We start from the raw sequence: 17,086 nt of genomic DNA on the forward strand, positions 1-17,086 counted from the left end.
CAACAACGCGCCCCTCCCCCCCCCCCACTACCTCAAAGAATTCAAACACTTTAACCTCTAGTGTGCTTCCTTTGCATTTCTTTTTTAAATAACTAATGGGTCTTACACAACACACACACACACACACACACACATGTGGATAGTTGTGCCAAAGAAATTAATACTTTGGGCTAGTCTCTGTTAATGATAACGAGGGGGTGTCTGTGGTCAAGATAAGGACTGCTTTGTCCCCCACCCTGTCTCAAGTACTTGCCGGTGTCCCAGACTCGCAACCAGGCGCGACATCATTTATCTGAAGACAAGCGCTACAAGTTAATGCCCATTACTGTACAGCATCTAGCAGCCCAGCACTCACATTTACCCCTTGGGTTATGACGTCACACCTACACCTTGAACAAAACGCCTTTTTCCAAAACTTTTATTCCTACATGCATAAAGAAATACAGAAGACAATTTGCCTCGTATACTGGATCTAGATAAGAGTTTCACAGTTAAAATAGAACACTAGTTTGTAATTCAAATTATAAACATTAAAATTCTGTTATTCAAAATTCAACATAAAGCCTAAATCTATATCTCGTGGATGCACACTTACTTTCTATATAAAATATGTAATGAGAGGATAATCCTATAATTAAAGGGAAACTATCGATCTTTTAACATTGGCAGAGTAGATGTAATAGTATTTTTTTTATGCTAATTTGTATTACCTAATAAACAGTTACAAACTGACACACAAAACTGCACCACACAAAGAATAAAAGACAGCTAGACATAGAGTAGTCGTCAAGTTTGCACAATTTCTGAACATATTACAATGAATAATGTAAATGATCATGAACTATATACAACTTCCCAATAACCTTGACTGTTCAACAGTATTATATGGTCTGGACGTGGATGCTTTAACCTGTTTGTCTTGTCTGTTATTGTAAGTGAAAGTATAAACTGAATGTGTGTGTGTGAGAGAGAGAGAGTGTGAGTGTTACTGTAAACGCAATCTTCCCTCGGGTCTCTCAGGCTGACATGAAGAGGGCCAGGTTCGAACCCTGAAGCAATTTAAACGTCTTACGTTGTGGAAAACAGGACTATGTTAAATCAAGAAAGATGTCTTGGGCGTAGCGGCTTGATAATTGCCGTTACCCTGACCTATTCTGGACTAGGTTTACATAAATAAAGAATTGGACATATCAGGTACACTGTTGAGGAATTAGGCCACTGGTCTAGATTGGAATACCTGTAATACCACCATAATACTGAGCCACACAGTCATATGACATTCGACTCGTGTAACTCCACTAAAACGCTCCACAGGAAACCTCAATAAATCTTGCAGCCGAGTCACGTGGCTACAATAAACTTACGAAACGGATTTTTTTGTTGGTATAAACGTAACAGTGTTTTATTACGAATGCACACACTTCCGCCCTGACCTCCATATCCCATAAACATTTGCAGCTTGAAATCATAACTTCCTTCCGCCAAGGGGCGTAACTGGGTGGAACTAGTGATATTTTAGAAATAGTACATGTAAGCAAAGAGAGGTAAATATAGTTCGTGTATTTAATTGTGCAGTTGTTTTCAATAAGTGCAAGACTACAAGTACACATATGAGTACACGGAACGGTCTTTTGGTAATTTTTTTTATAATATGCATATAAAGTATCCCCTCCCTCCGCCTATCTCCGCCACTGAATCCGACAGTTATCCTTTTACACTGACATTTTTATTAAATGACATGAAAAATAAGGTTGTTTGTTTAAACTGGGGTAAAGTGGCGGTGTTGGGGCTAGAAACTATTTATAGTTAGATTTTACAGAGAGAGGGTGGGGGGTCTTGATAAACGAAAACATACCAGGTGGTAACTTTGCTATCATTTGGGTAGTAGATGCGCCGTTTGAGCGAATCTACGTCCACATAGTAAATGAATGACCATTGAAGAGGAAATGGGAGGGAGGGGGTGGTAAGCCGCAGTCCAAGCTTATCCTATATTCATGTTGGGTCTTCTGTTCATCACTCATCCACTCTCACGCGATCTCTCTGCCACAAGCTTGGGTTAGTACAAGTATCGGGAGCAGGCCCCAACGTTGGTAACTCAACTCTTGACCGTTTCAGACTCGTTACACAAACCTACATCAGATAACATTACCTACACACAAGGGATAGATTGTAGATATTGCAGGCTGCCTCCTGTTATCCACATAGTCATCTCCCGTGTGCTATTTCTGGACTAAAATCCTAACAGTTAAGCTCCTACTTTCTTATATAGATATATATGTATAAACATATATTTATATATATAAATATAGAGAACTAGAGCATACAATTTAGTTATAAACAAGAAAGATAACCCCGGTTGGCGATGTCAAAAGTAGTTATCAAGCTTGGTCTTTTTTTTCCTTAGTTATATTTCCTAATATCAAATAATTAGTTGTAATTTTAAACATTAATTTCTTCATTTAGTCCAAATCAGTAAGTGCACAGAACAAGGATAAAATGATCTAAATATATACATTTCTATTTAAAAGTAGATATAAAGAAAGAAAATGGCTTACACCTATATCATTAAGCAGGACAAAAAAAAAAACGGACAGAGAGACTGCATGAAACTAATAGTGACTTTTCGGGGGCGGCAATAAGCCAAGTAAAGTTCTGAGAAATGAAAGTTATATAAACAGTGAGGCTCTTTAAGACTTGGAAGTCGCACACAAAACATGCTGGCGTTTGAGCCTGTGTATAAACATCCCTGAGGAAAGTCTGGGGAGATGGCGGGGTAAGGACTTCCATGATCACATACAAAATAATAATAATGACTATAATAATGATAACAATAATGACTATATTTGACTATTTTGTACAAATACTCCTTCTTTGTACAAATACTCCTTCTTCCCTAGTGCTATTAGAGCATGGAATGGGTTGCCTGAGCTAGCCAGGAAAACCAGTGACTTGGCAGAATTTAAGTCATTGGTAATATGCATGACTAAATGCATGACGCGTAGGACGTAATCATCTTCTTTTTTGAAGTAACGTCTGAATTATATAAGATAAGACAATAATAATGATAAATCACTACCTCACTGCTATGACACGATTCCGAATTTGGCGGGAAAAAGTTATTTGCTTCACAAAAAAGGAAAAGATCTGACTTCGAGACAATGACGGGCGACTAGTAAAAAACAAGACCGGGATTTTAGGAAGAATAGCGAAATGTAAACAGACAACTTTTGACGGCTGTAGAGAGAGGCAGGTTTTATGAACATAGAGATTTAACTTGACGACATTCGACAATTCCATTCATTATTATTAAACTTCGTGTTCGACATTCCCTATCAGCGTCGACTAAGTTAAATTGTTGGCATTTCGCCTGTGTTTATTTGATTTCGTTGTTTGAGAGTTACCTCCGTTTGATTTATCTGCACAAGACACAGTGTGGAGGCGCCTAACAACACAAAGTCAGAAGTATACAAGAAAAGGAATCTAGAGATGATCATTTCAGATGTGAGAGAATGAAGTAGTGAAGATGTACCCCCTGGGACCTCAATGTATCAACAGACTTATGGAAACTAAGCCATATGTGGCGCGTGCCGCGACAGAGTGTCAGTTATCACTGACAGAGGGAGAGGGGAGGAGTAGAAGTTCGTTCAAAGAGTTGAGGAAGAGAATGTCCCACGTGTGACCCTACATCCAAAGGAAATATAAATTAAAACATAGGCCTACTTAGGTCAGGGACGACATTTGCAAGAAGGGTTTAATCGCGGTGAGATCGACATCGTAATAAGATTTAGAACCAATATTTGAAACTCACAAAGATTGAGCTCCAATAAGATTTCATTGTTCCGGGTGTTATTACAGGGTATCGTGTAACAACTAAAGAGTGCTTACCTTTTTTAAAACACGAAACTTTTTATACATCATTCATGTACGCTAATTATTCTCCTTTGATAGAAATATAATTACGTTATAGCAATCCATTTAGTGTCTCTAGTGTAAAGAATGCGGAAGCATTGATAAACTGTACATTCTTAAAATCATATAGTTCTGAGAATTTAATTTAGCACTTTGGAGTTTAAAAAAAGAACTCAAACAAAGAGCAGATAAACGTGAATAATCTTTAGAATACAAATCTCCACTATTGGGCTTACCCTTCATAATAGTCTCCCGTGTTGCCTGGGACGCTTATAGGGAGGGCACAGTACATCCGGAAATCTCGTCTCACACACACTAAAGACTGGGGCTATGAAACAAGCGCGTAGGTAGGTCCCCGCAGTACAAAAAGTAACAGTGAAACTGGATATAACAATGGCCTGGCATTAAGTTTTAGGTCACACAGACCAATGTTGTACTTCGCTATAGGTACAACCCAGTAACAGAAAGAAAGGGGAGAGAGGGGGGGGCGTGAGAGAAAACTTGCCACCAGACGAATCTGGCAGAAGGACCAGGGCGGGGGCCGCTCGACCCGTTGGAATAATGATACCTTTATTGAACTTGTCAAAATATAATTAGTGTATCCGCCCTCAAGGAAATGAGCCTGGTAGAAACAGAATAGACGTTAAAAAAAATAATTACTACAGAGTTGTCTTAAGGAGAAAAAAGCCACAATGATCGTACAATCAAAATTTAGTAAATGTGTATTTAGCAAATGTGTATTTAGCAATGTGTATTTAGTGAATGTGTATTTAGCAATGTGTATTTAGTAAATGTGTATTTAGCAAATGTGTATTTAGTTAATGTGTATTTAGCAAAATGTATTTAGCAACTGTGTATTTAGTAAATGTGTAATTAGCAAATGTGTATTTAGTAAATGTGTATTTAGTAAATGTGTATTTAGCAAATGTGTATTTAGCAAATGTGTATTTAGCAAATGTGTATTTAGTTAATGTGTATTTAGCAACTGTGTATTTAATAAATGTGTATTTAGTAAATGTGTATTTAGCAAATGTGTATTTAGCAAATGTGTATTTAGCAAATGTGTATTTAGCAAATGTGTATTTAGTAAATGTGCATTTAGTTAATGTGTATTTAATAAATGTGTATGCTCCACTGTATGCTAATCAGAAGTCGATAGACACATATGTTTACATGTCCTAATAATAATAATAATAATAATAATCTTTATTATGTCCGTATGGAAATTTGTCTTACAATTTGTGCATTACACCAAACAAAAAACATTATAACTATAAGAAACCAAAGTGTACATTCACACCAGACTCACTCATAATTTACATGTGACAAAGTTTATACCAGATTGTTCTTATTTAATGGTTTGATTGCCAGTGGAACAAAAGAGTGTTTGTGTCTGTTTGTCTTTGCCATCGGTGTCTTGTATCTCTTTTGTGATGGCAAAATCACAAAATCCTGACACAAAGGGTGATTCTTTATTTTGAGGATCTTGTTAGCTTTTTTATAGATGTAGTTCTACGGGAGATTTTCATAAAATGGAGGTAACCAAATGTATAAATAGCTAGCTTTTTTTGTGTGTGTATCCGTTATACAGAATACAGAAGTGTTGGTAACATATACACTTCTAACAGTTTGATTTGAATAGTTTGATTTGAACAGTTTGATTTGAACAGTTTGATTTGAATAGTTTGATTTGAATAGTTTGATTTGAACAGTTTGATTTGAACAGTTTGATTTGAATAGTTTGATTTGAACAGTTTGATTTGAATAGTTTGATTTGAATAGTTTGATTTGAACAGTTTGATTTGAACAGTTTGATTTGAACAGTTTGATTTGAACAGTTTGATTTGAACAGTTTGATTTGAACAGTTTGATTTGAACAGTTTGATTTGAACAGTTTGATTTGAACAGTTTGATTTGAACAGTTTGATTTGAACAGTTTGATTTGAACAGTTTGATTTGAACAGTTTGATTTGAACAGTTTGATTTGAACAGTTTGATTTGAACAGTTTGATTTGAATAGTTTGATTGAACGGGTTCATTTAATATTTTTTCCAAAAACACCAGAAAAGATTTTTAGGCAGCCATACATAAATGTTACAAAAGCAAATGGGAAAAAACCTTGCATTGACCAACACGATTCTGCAGTGGTTATACAAATGGACCAAAAAGTGCTATTGGTTTGGCTTAACAGATATATTCTTTGTAATTTGTTCAAGATTTATGTCGTTATTCTTACTGGATCTATGTTTTCAAGTGTTCAGATTTTGTAGTCCTAGATTTGCTTTGTTTTTTAACTCAATCTGAAGGTAAGCTACAAGAGGACAATACAAAACCGCTGAAGTACATCATTGGCAATAGAGGATAAAGGCAATGAGGACATAGGTAATACAGGACATAGGTAATGAGGACATAGGTAATACAGAACATAGACAATGAGGACATAGGTAATGAGGACATAGGTAATGAGGACATAGGTAATGAGGACATAGATAATGAGGACATAGGCAATGAGGACACTTACGTTCAACAAACAAAATAACTTAACAATTAAAATATACATTTCACTCTCTCTTACTCTCTCTCTCTCTCTCTCTCTCTCTCTCTCTCTCTCTCTCTCTCTCAAACAGACAAACACATGGATAAAGAGCTTAGAACTTTTGTTTTAAACTCCCGACTGTTACATAGCTACAACATTAGTGCCACGAAAACAAAAAGGTTTCAAGCAATGAACACAATGACATCGCTTAGTTCTCATTGAAACTGTCCTAGAACCACCGTGCACAAAGAGATCATGGGGGCGATGGTAGTGCAACTGGCCTGGCTGTACTGGAAACCAAGATAGATGGTCACCAAGCTAATGTCCGGGAGAGTGATTAGTCTCGGGGATTTGACAGGCTAGCCCAAATTCCGACCGTCTGTCCAGTGAACAGGTGTAAGAAAGTGGGTGGCACTGACCATGTTCTGGTGGCTTAATGACTTGTGTACAACAAGCAAGTCGTTAGAGATTGGAGGGGGGGGGGCGGTACATATAATTGAAATCATTAGTTACTGAAGCTCGCAGTCTAGGGAAGAGGTGACTCACCCACAGGATTAAATGACAATCAAAAGAAAGGGGAAGATGAAGTGTGAAGGAAGGAATTGGTGGAAAAAAGCGGGGGGGGGGGGGGGTGAAATGCATTTATAAATGTTTTATAGGAAAATCATAAGTAGCTTAGTGCAGTGTTAATTGTAGCGTCCAAAAAAAATATTTTTTTTTTTTTTAAATGTTGTATAGTCCAACAGGGGACAGTGAAAAAAAAAAGGGGACAAGGCATTCAAATGTCTTTTTATTCACAAAAACGTAAGGTCTAAGCACGTGTCCCTACACCACCCCCATCATTGACACGCCGCCACTAGTTAGCTGTAAGACAAGAGACGCCTATACAAAAAGAATAAGGTTATTGTTTTTTTTTTTTTTTGTTTCAGGTGTTCGTTTAGAATTGAAGATGAGTAAACCCTAACCAACACATTTCTCATGACGGTGGTGGGCGGTGGGTTCGAACCCTGAACCAAAGAGTGACAGTTAAAAACGTAAAATTATTAACAAGGAAAATGTTCTATAGAAAATGTCTAGATCTACATAACAGAGTTACAGAACTAAGGAGATGTTAATGTTAGAAAATTAGTTCAATGCTTAGTTGTATTATTTAATAGAACACATTTTTTTAGAGGTAATTGTTTTCTTTCTTATTGTTATTTTCAAGCATCGACTTGTTTTTAATGAGTGTGTGAAGCGTGCAATTATCAAGTGTGTAGCCATGAAGCATATAGCTATAAAGTGTATAGCTATAAATTGTATAGCTATGATGTGTATAGCTATAAAGTGTATAGCTATAAAGTGTATAGCTATAAAGTGTATAGCCATAAAGTGTATAGCCATGAAGTGTGTATCCATGAAGTGTGTATCCATGAAGTGTGTAGCCATGAAGTGTGTAGCCATGAAGTGTGTATCCATGAAGTGTGTATTTATGAAGTGTGTATTTATGAACTTTGTAGCAATGAAGTGTAATTATGAATTGTGTAATTATAAAATGTGTAATTATGAAATGTGTAGTTATGAAGTGTGTAACTATAGAGCATGCAGCCATGAGGTGTGTTACTTTAAGGTGTGTAGCTTTGAAGTATGCAGGGAGTGTGTATCTAGGGAGTGTGTAGCTATGAAGCGTGTTGCGTAGAAGCCTAAAACTATTTAGCATGCAGCTAGGGAGTGTGTAGCTGTCAAGCTGCCACTAAGTGTACAAACAAATTAAAAAAAAAACACTTACCAGCCTGCTTACAACCGTGCTGTAATCTCTGAAAGTAGAAAAAAAAATAAGTCAATAAATCTTTGTTATGATTTGTGATATCAGGGCTTGTGAGAAACGTCATTTCGATGTCACAGATTTGAGACTTGAGATGACCTCGAGAAAAAACGCCATAGAAATGACCACCATGCCAATGTCAGTGGGGATTGTAACAAAGCCTAAAGGCCCATTAAATTTGTTTGCATCGAACTGATGTGGACATACTGGAATGTATTGTTATACAATGGACCTCATTCACCAAAACGAACGGTCACGTGGTAACCATTCATAAAACAAGGGGGGAAAAACTGTCACGTGATAACCATTTTTTTTTTTCGAATTAGGTCGTAAGTTGTATAGAAGAGATGGGGAAGCACTTTCATATTTGGATTGATCCATCAAAATAATTTATCTATAATGATTAATCCAGAATAATTGATCCATAATAATTGATCTATAATAACTGATCTATAATAATTGATCTATAATAATTAATATATAATAATTTATACATAATAAATCTCTTAGATAAACTTTGTTTTCACATTTTGCTTGTTTTATTATTAATAGGTATTATAATGACTCTCTAGTTTGACGCCTAGAAGTTGGGACGAATCGGGGATTTCCTTTAGTCAGGTGACGGTTCAGTAAAACCACTTAGAACGTAAATAGCCTACTGACAGAATAACGGTAGATACTCTATTCAGCATAGCTTAGGACAAGACATTTTTTTTTAGTTCTAGTGACACTGAACATCAGTGGCATAGTTAGGGATTTGCGAGCCCGGGGGTGGGGAGGTTCACCTCTTTAGGGGCCCCAGCATTATGACCTCATGACATGAGATATTGGCGTAATATTTAATGTAAAAAAAAAATTCCGGACATTCTTTTCAGCCCCCCCCCTTTTCAACTGGGGGGCCGCGGGATTTTCAAATTTGGATACCGCTTCACCCACCATAGCAACGCCACTGCTGGACTGTGCCTTTCTTTTCGAAATAAATAGCTTGGATTTTTAAACTGGCAGTTTTATGTTTCACCTGTTTATCTTTTGGTATGTTACATCGTCATATAGATATAGATTAGATTCGAACCCTGCTCGCCACCGTTCCCAATAGTCCTGCGAGATATTTGGGCTAGGGTGTAACTCGCTTATATCGAAACTATATAGCTCCTCCTTCGTGGTCGAAGACGAGCACATTTCTCATTTCCTATGGACTCGAAGATGACTGTAAAGCCCAATCCTCACTTTGAAAAGCCGGCCGCATACGTGGTATGGGTAGATTTGGTCAGTGGCAGATGGACCTTCTTCTTCTCTCAGCATTTTGTTGGTTCGGCGCTCTTTCACCCTGGCCACTCTTCTTGCTTCAAATCTTGAGACTGAGACTCACAGCTTCACGCCATGAGAAGCGATCGAGAGCTAGTGCTTCCCAGCCGTGAATGTCGATATCGCATTCCTTGAAGGAGCGAGTGTCTTTGTAGCGCTTGTATTGACCTCCATGGGAGCGCTTTCCTGCACACTTACAGAAGTCGTTTGGGAAGGCGATTGTCTGGCATGCGGACTACATGTCCCACCCATCGAAGTTGGGACCTTTTTACTGTCGTATTGATACTATTCATGTTGGACAGCTTTAAGATTTCTGATTCTGGTATGTGGTCGGACAAACGCACCTTATGGATACTCCTTAGACAGCGTAGGTGGAAGGAGTTTAGAGTTTTGGTGTGGCTGGAATATAGGGCCCAGGACTCTGATGCATATAGGAGTGACGGGAGGACTACAGCACTGTAGACTCTCAATTTTGTGGATATGCTGAGTCCTCTCCGTTGTCACACTTGTCCTTGAAGTCTGCCTAAAGCAGCACTAGCACGTGCAACACGAAAGTCTACCTCATCATCTAGGTTGGCAATGGCTGATCACTAACAGCCAACAATATAACAGTCTGTACAAGTAACCAAATTAGTAAAAGAAAAGAACACACCAAGGAGATGATGAATGGATTTCTCACAATCGCAGAGACGTAGATATTTTAATGGGGTTTTCCCAGGGCGTTCTCAGAATTCGCCGTGTCTAACCATACCGTTTCCTATCCTTGTTATCCAACGTGACGTGCCTATTTGTGTCAATTCACGTGCTGGTTATGCTAGTTAGTAAGAGTATATGAGAGACGTTTTAGGCATGCGCAAACTGTGCAATGTAACAGGATCGCATTGTCTTTATTTTATAGGGTAAAAAAGTAAGTTCATCTGTTTCTACAGCCGATGGTTAAAGAGGGTATCATATGGCCAGGACAATGACCAAGCGCCTTTATTTCCTAAGCGTATTTCAGAGTTGGCTAAACTCGTCCTAGGAATACCAAACTTCACAATCCCAGTCTTCATCGTGATTCGAACTCGAGACTCCTTGGTTTTATGTCACGTAGTTCACTACTAGGCCACCTTTACTTCAATTGATTGCGAGACCAAGCTAAACTACACGCATCAGTGAATTTTACAAGGAGTAAGAGAGTGTAGGAAAGACATTTGAAGCAAGATTCTCATTGCTTTGATACTTTCAAGTCAGATAAACACTGTCAGAAAACTCGTATCTAACCTTTGATAAAGAAGGTATTACGACTTTGAGAATATAGGGACCTTGTTTCTGATTGTCTCTTTAAATAACTTTATTAAGATGAAGCCAAAGAAAAGTCTCGCCTGGGTCCACTCAGGTCTTTAGCCTTACATAACAGTTTTAGGCTTTAGCCTGACATAACGGTTATTTGATATAGCAACATTTTCCTAGGATTCAGACCACGGAAACGACATAAGCCAGGTTGTAAAAATAGCGAATGACCTAACGATAATTCGACGTTTTCCCGGTAAGCCCAGCTTTAGGTTCAACCTTCCCCCCCCCCCCCCCATCCCGGGATGAAAATACTAGTTTTTACTATTCCTTCTTCAGCGTGTTCACTTGCCATCAACGCATACATCCTGCACTTACCAACTCGCTTCTGACATGCAGACTGGTAGAACACACCCAGCCAGAAGTCGCCCTAATTACGACGATATTGCTCTCGTGCGATAAGGGACAATGTGGAAGGTCAATGTCAGAGCCATGCGGCCCGATGTGGTGTCGTCCATTTAGACTCTTGGCTAGTAGAGTGGTTACCACGTTGGTTTAAGAAATCTGAGAAAGTTTTAGTCCACAAGTTCAAATTTAGGTCATTTCCGTTTTAAAATATATATATATATATATTAAAATATATTTATTGAGATTTAGTTTATTGTTAAAATCCCCAAAGGAACGAAACTAAAATAACCTCAGTTCTATGTACATGAAGCCGAAGGATCGCTTTGAAGAAACGATTACATGGAGAGATATTTGGGACCTAGCTCTTTTTTTTTTCACTTCACTTGTAAAACAAAAACTTCAACACCGAAAATTCCAACCATAGACATAAATAAATATAGACTGGCCGATTAAAGAGTTTTATGAAACGAACATTTGTGACTTGCAATTTTGTGTACTTTATTATACAGCATTTATGAGCAGTATAAAAGTTAAGTATTCATAACTATTTCAGCCATAACCTATATAAGTATTACATTATTTTCACTAGTGTTTTTTTTTTAAATCTCTCATCGTGGAGATCATGCAATTTTTCATAATTCGGAAATCCGCATACAATAGATATACATGTTTTCAAGTTACATGAAGTTAATTCCTTCGGCCAGTCTATATTTATTTATGTCTATGATCCCAACACCAGATCCTGACATATTCTCAGGAAAATAGTGTGCATGGTAGTGTAACACTAAAGTACTAAAGGCCTAACATTGGAATATCATAAAGTGTGGATGGATCTATACATTCGCTTAACCATGATTCTTTCTGGGGGGGGGGGGTAAAAATGTTTCCATTGTTGTTGTTTTTTATCTAAAACTCTTTAAAAATCATTAATTTTTACGAGTAAAACAGTCGCTCAATGAGTTGCCTAAAGGAGGTAATTTTTTTTTTAAAGTATTTTGAATGTTGTTTTTTTTTTTTTTTTTGTTTTTATTTCGAATGTTCTGCCAAATCCGGCAGAGATGTTCATATTTAAATCAAGAGAACGTATCTATCCACTGTAGCAGTGTGTGGTAGCATTGGGGTAATGCTACATAATTTCTAGGATGCAAGAAAGTCAATACTTATAACTACGTAGCTATGCACACATGTGTAGCAGGCGCGAAGCGTGTTGCTGGGAGCTACACTTCCTGTTGTCGTCTACTGGACCTGACCTTCAGTCGCACGAAATCAAGTGGACACGACACTTAAGGAAGCTTCGCGACTTCATTGTATGAGTAATTCAACTTCAAGTGGGACTCACGTTCTATCTGACCTAAAAACACACACGCATAAAACACACAAATGCATACCCAAATCGTAAGCGATGTCTCTGTGCGACTAGAAATAACGGAAAATTGCTTCGGTGTGTCAGGATCTGGTGTTGGGCTTTTAGTGTTGAAGTTTTGGGCTTTAAAAATAAAGTGGGAAAAAAAAAGATTACAAAGGGAGTTTGTGTTATTATACAAACTCAGAGGCGGCCCCCGTCGGATCACTAGAGGATCCATCTATTTGTCAAGGAATATTAAAGACGTGATTTTGTTTTGATTGTCAAAAGTAATAATGTTTGAAAGACTCAATTGGCGTTGGAATTTTTTTTTTCTGTAAAATATTTTACATGCTTCGGATGTTCGTTCTAATTTAAAGATAATAAATATAAATTCTAGTCCAAACCTCCCGCTAGACGACGGGGATGGCAACGAGCAGCTATGAACCTGGGACCGTTGAAATGATCAGGCCAGTCCGCTAACTGCACAACTAGCTATTGCTGTTAACTTAACACATTTCGGCATGACAACTACCGAATATGTACAATATGTCAGACGAGCGACTTTAAATAATCTTTTGACATTGTTTTGTAATTTTAAAGAAAGAGAAGAGAAAAGAACAGATATCGAGCTTGTACTTCGACAACGTCTGCTCGTTGTGCCAGAACAGTTCCCCAAAAAGCTATTAGCATTTTCATTTAAATTGAACTAGAATTAGGATGTAGATATACCTAAACTGAACTTCTGATTTAGCACTCTTAAGATATAAGCTATATCTCCTAGATCTAAGATATAAATTTGGAATAATTTAGATAAGATTTACGTAAAATAAAAAAGCCTAGATAATCTATCAATAGACTGAAAGCAACATTAACTTTAAAAAAGTAGATTAGTTTTAATAGTTTATAACATTATAATATAGATCTAGACATTTGGAAATCAAAATCTACACTTTAAGTCTAGAAATTGAAATTATAGATCTTGATCTAGTCTAAATAATTCTAAACTAGACCTGGAAATTCTAGATCTAGAATCTTCAATGATTTTAATTAGAACATAAATCTAGATCAAGTGTAAACAATTAAGAGCTAGTGTAAAAATCTAAATTAGATCTAAATCTAGCTAGTATGTCTTTTTTTTAAACGAGAAACTTGGCGAGATTTACTAGTTTTTGTAGCATTTCCTTTAAAGAATTCATTTCATATGACCTTAAATGGAAAAAAATCCTTTAGCCTACGTCACACGGCCAGTTGCGTAGTATCCATGGCCCGAAGGATACATACTTTTGAACCCGGGCCTACGGGTACCTTGCTACGCCACTGGGGAAAGTAAAGGCGGTTGGTCGTTGTGCTGGCCACACGAAACCCTCGTTAATCGTGGGCCTTAGAAACAGATGACCTTTACATCATCTGCAAATAGATCGCCAGGTCTGAAAGGAAAACTTTACTTTTCTTTTACTAGTCTCTCTTCGCTTAGGGATTTTTACAGCACATTAAATCTCAATAAATGTATTTTTTTATATAAAAAAAAAGTGAAATACCTGAATTCGAACTTTAGTTAAAGCTTTCTAAGGCTTCTGAAGCCGACGCGGTAACCACTCTGCTAGCAAAGAGTCTATGAACATGGAAGATTGTATATTTATCTATTGTTTCTATTTCATGTCTGTTTTTCTTTAGCCTCAGACGACAATCTATAAAGGGGACTAATTCAGTTTATACCACCACTTCAATCAAGTACAAATTCTTTCCGTTGTTTGAGATACCAAACAAAATATATAATTAACAATAGTTAATTTATTAATTGGTTAGTTTTTTTTATTGATTCTTGTCTTGTCAGGCAAAAGAAATAATTGTGCAAAATTTCAGCTTGATCTGAGATAGGGTGTAAGAGAAATAACCTGTACAAACTTTTGGCCAAACAGACAGACCGAGTGAGTTGATATAAGCTTTGTAAAAAAGACATAAATTGAGCTTCAAGTCGTCAATTTAAAAAAAAAAATAAAGCTTCAAACTGAAGAGTTTAGAAAATTGGTTTCTACGGTGCTAAAAAAAAAGGTAGAAAAATAGGTATACACCTTTGTGAAAACAAAAACAACTTTAACACTTTCTTTATTCAGTACACCGGATACACCAAAAAGCGAGCCATTTATTTTGTTTTTTCAATGAAAGTCTTCAATAAAGGAGAGAGCTTCACTCAGTTTTTTAAACCATTCTGAAGAGCTGACTAAGTGCCACACCTGAAACTCTTCTAGCTTTGCACTCTGCCGACTTCTTGTAGACGATTCTTCAGATACGAAGCAGAACATACGACCTGGAGGTATTTTTGATTGATTTGAACCACTGACCTATATATATGTATATACTAAATCTATAATATATAATCTATATTGTATCTATAGTGGGCAGACCTATGTCTGACCTCTCAATGGTGATATTCATGACCAGCTTAACAACATGTGCAAGGATTGGACTGAGCCTGATATAAGAGGCAGTTTCAAAAATAAACAATAATAATAAACACATCAATGGGGCGTACTCGTGGGTCACAGGCTAGATATAATTGTCAAGTCATATGTCAGGTGTAATTATTACATCATTGGTCATTGTTTGGTATAATTGTTGCATCATAAGTTAATTTAGTGGACTAGGAAGATTTGTGTAACTATTGCGTCATACATTATGTGTAATTATAACGTTACGGGTTGGGTGTATGTCTATGTCAACAGGGCCGGCCTTAGGCCACTGCAACCTATGCGGTCGCAGTGGGCCCCGTACTTTCATAGGCCCCGCGATAATTCTAGGTGTAAATGTTTTAAATAGCCGGGTTTCCGAGGTCTCATGATTTTCCAGGGACTCCTAGAAAACTCCTGTAATTGCAAAATATACGATAAAGTCCAGGAAATCTCCTAAAATGATTGAAATCTCGTGAGAACTCGGCAACAGTATTGTCATTTTTGGGGTGCCAATACTACGCGCAATAAAAAAAAATGGCATAGCCAGCTTTCATTTAATACACATTTATTTTTGCAAAGACGAATGTATTTTCTAATACAAAATCTTAATTTTGACATTATGCTTATCCCTACCCAGACTGGGGGCCCGCGCAATCCGTTTCGCACAGGGCCCCGCAATTGCTAGGGCCGGCCCTGCATGTCAATATGACGATTTTGCTTTAATAATCAGAATGACGGGACAGGATAAAACAAAATGAAACAACCTGCCAGAGAGAGTTGATGCTTCCTCGTCTACTCATCGACATCTTCCACGAGGCTGTGCTGATGGTATTCCGACAAACAACAACTTAGAAATCACATAACTTGGTAATCCACACAGAATGCTCTCCCCTGTTCTTGCCAATATGCTGCAATCTCCATGTGAAACATTGTAACTTCCAGAACACTATTATGCGGTAATCTGAATACAGTGGCTTTCTTTTCGATTTACTTAAGGAGTCAAAATGAGTTGTTTTGGTTGGTTAATTCATGCTTAAAGGTTTTCACGTTAAGGAAGCATTGTTAAATATTTGCGATCACTTGTAATTAAACAATTTATTCTTTCATTCAAAAAATATCTGTTGGTAAATTTTGTCAACTCGTTGTACCACTAGTACTTTTTCGGATGGACCTGCTATTGTTATTTGTCTACATCACAGTTAAAAGCATTTAATTTGGGTTTTTCTTATGGTATGAAAGTGATGCATATCGAATAAAACACCTGATGTTACTCCTTAGCTTTTAATTTATTTCCGGGGCACGTAGCTTGAGAAAATGGAGTTATCTACACATTTTATTCAGAAATTTAAGTTTATGAAAATATAACCGTGACGCATTGATGTAAAACTATCAATTTGCTCCGCCCTTATGAAGAATGAGCATTCATCGGTTGATTAGTAAACTCTTCGTTTCACTGTTCTTGTGTGTTATATTTAGCTGTAACGCGAGTTAAGTTATTGAACACGATTCCATTTACGACTTAACATGCAAACAAGTAACTGAGCCAAGCACAGATTGACATCCTAATGTACACATGAAAGATAAAGTGTTGTATCCATTGTTTTAATTAGATAATTTAATTATCCACACAAAGGCATACACGTTTCCAAAAGAAGACTCACTAAAAAAAAACCATACACACACGGAGAAATAGCACGTTCGCGTGTGAGACAAGTGTTTTGGGTTCAGCACGCTAGTACACTGTATCAACTGGAATGTTATTAAAACAACACGCAATCTTCGAGTTCATGCATTTACCTCCCTCCTCCCCTCCCTCCATTTGTTTTAGTTGAGTTATTGTTGTTGTGTTTTTCTCTCTCTCTCTCTCTCTTACTTCCCGCCCCGCGTTACGTCCTGTAAAGCGACCACTTGACCTCAAGAGTCAACGGTTCTGTCCACGGATACTGGAGTGGACGTTGTCTTTATAACAAAACCACGCCAAGGACTTTGAAATGGCACGGACAATAAGACTTTGTAACAGAAGCACATCAGACTGACCTCATTTGTAACGACTGACT

At 37.3% G+C, this 17,086-nt stretch overlaps 1 protein-coding gene across 3 annotated transcripts in view; it reads right to left on the reverse strand.

Moving 5' to 3' along the window:
• LOC106078540 (uncharacterized) overlaps positions 1-17,086 on the reverse strand; it is a 187,743-nt gene that overhangs the window by 106,735 nt on the left and 63,922 nt on the right. For all 3 annotated transcript variants that reach the window (XM_056037941.1, XM_056037942.1, XM_056037943.1), the window contains one exon: positions 8,214-8,241. In XM_056037941.1, the coding sequence (XP_055893916.1) occupies positions 8,214-8,241 (28 nt within the window). The remainder of the gene's footprint in view (positions 1-8,213; positions 8,242-17,086) is intronic.

The sequence above is a fragment of the Biomphalaria glabrata genome, chromosome 8 (genome assembly GCF_947242115.1).
Source record: "Biomphalaria glabrata chromosome 8, xgBioGlab47.1, whole genome shotgun sequence".
Classification (NCBI taxonomy): Eukaryota; Metazoa; Mollusca; class Gastropoda; family Planorbidae; genus Biomphalaria; species Biomphalaria glabrata.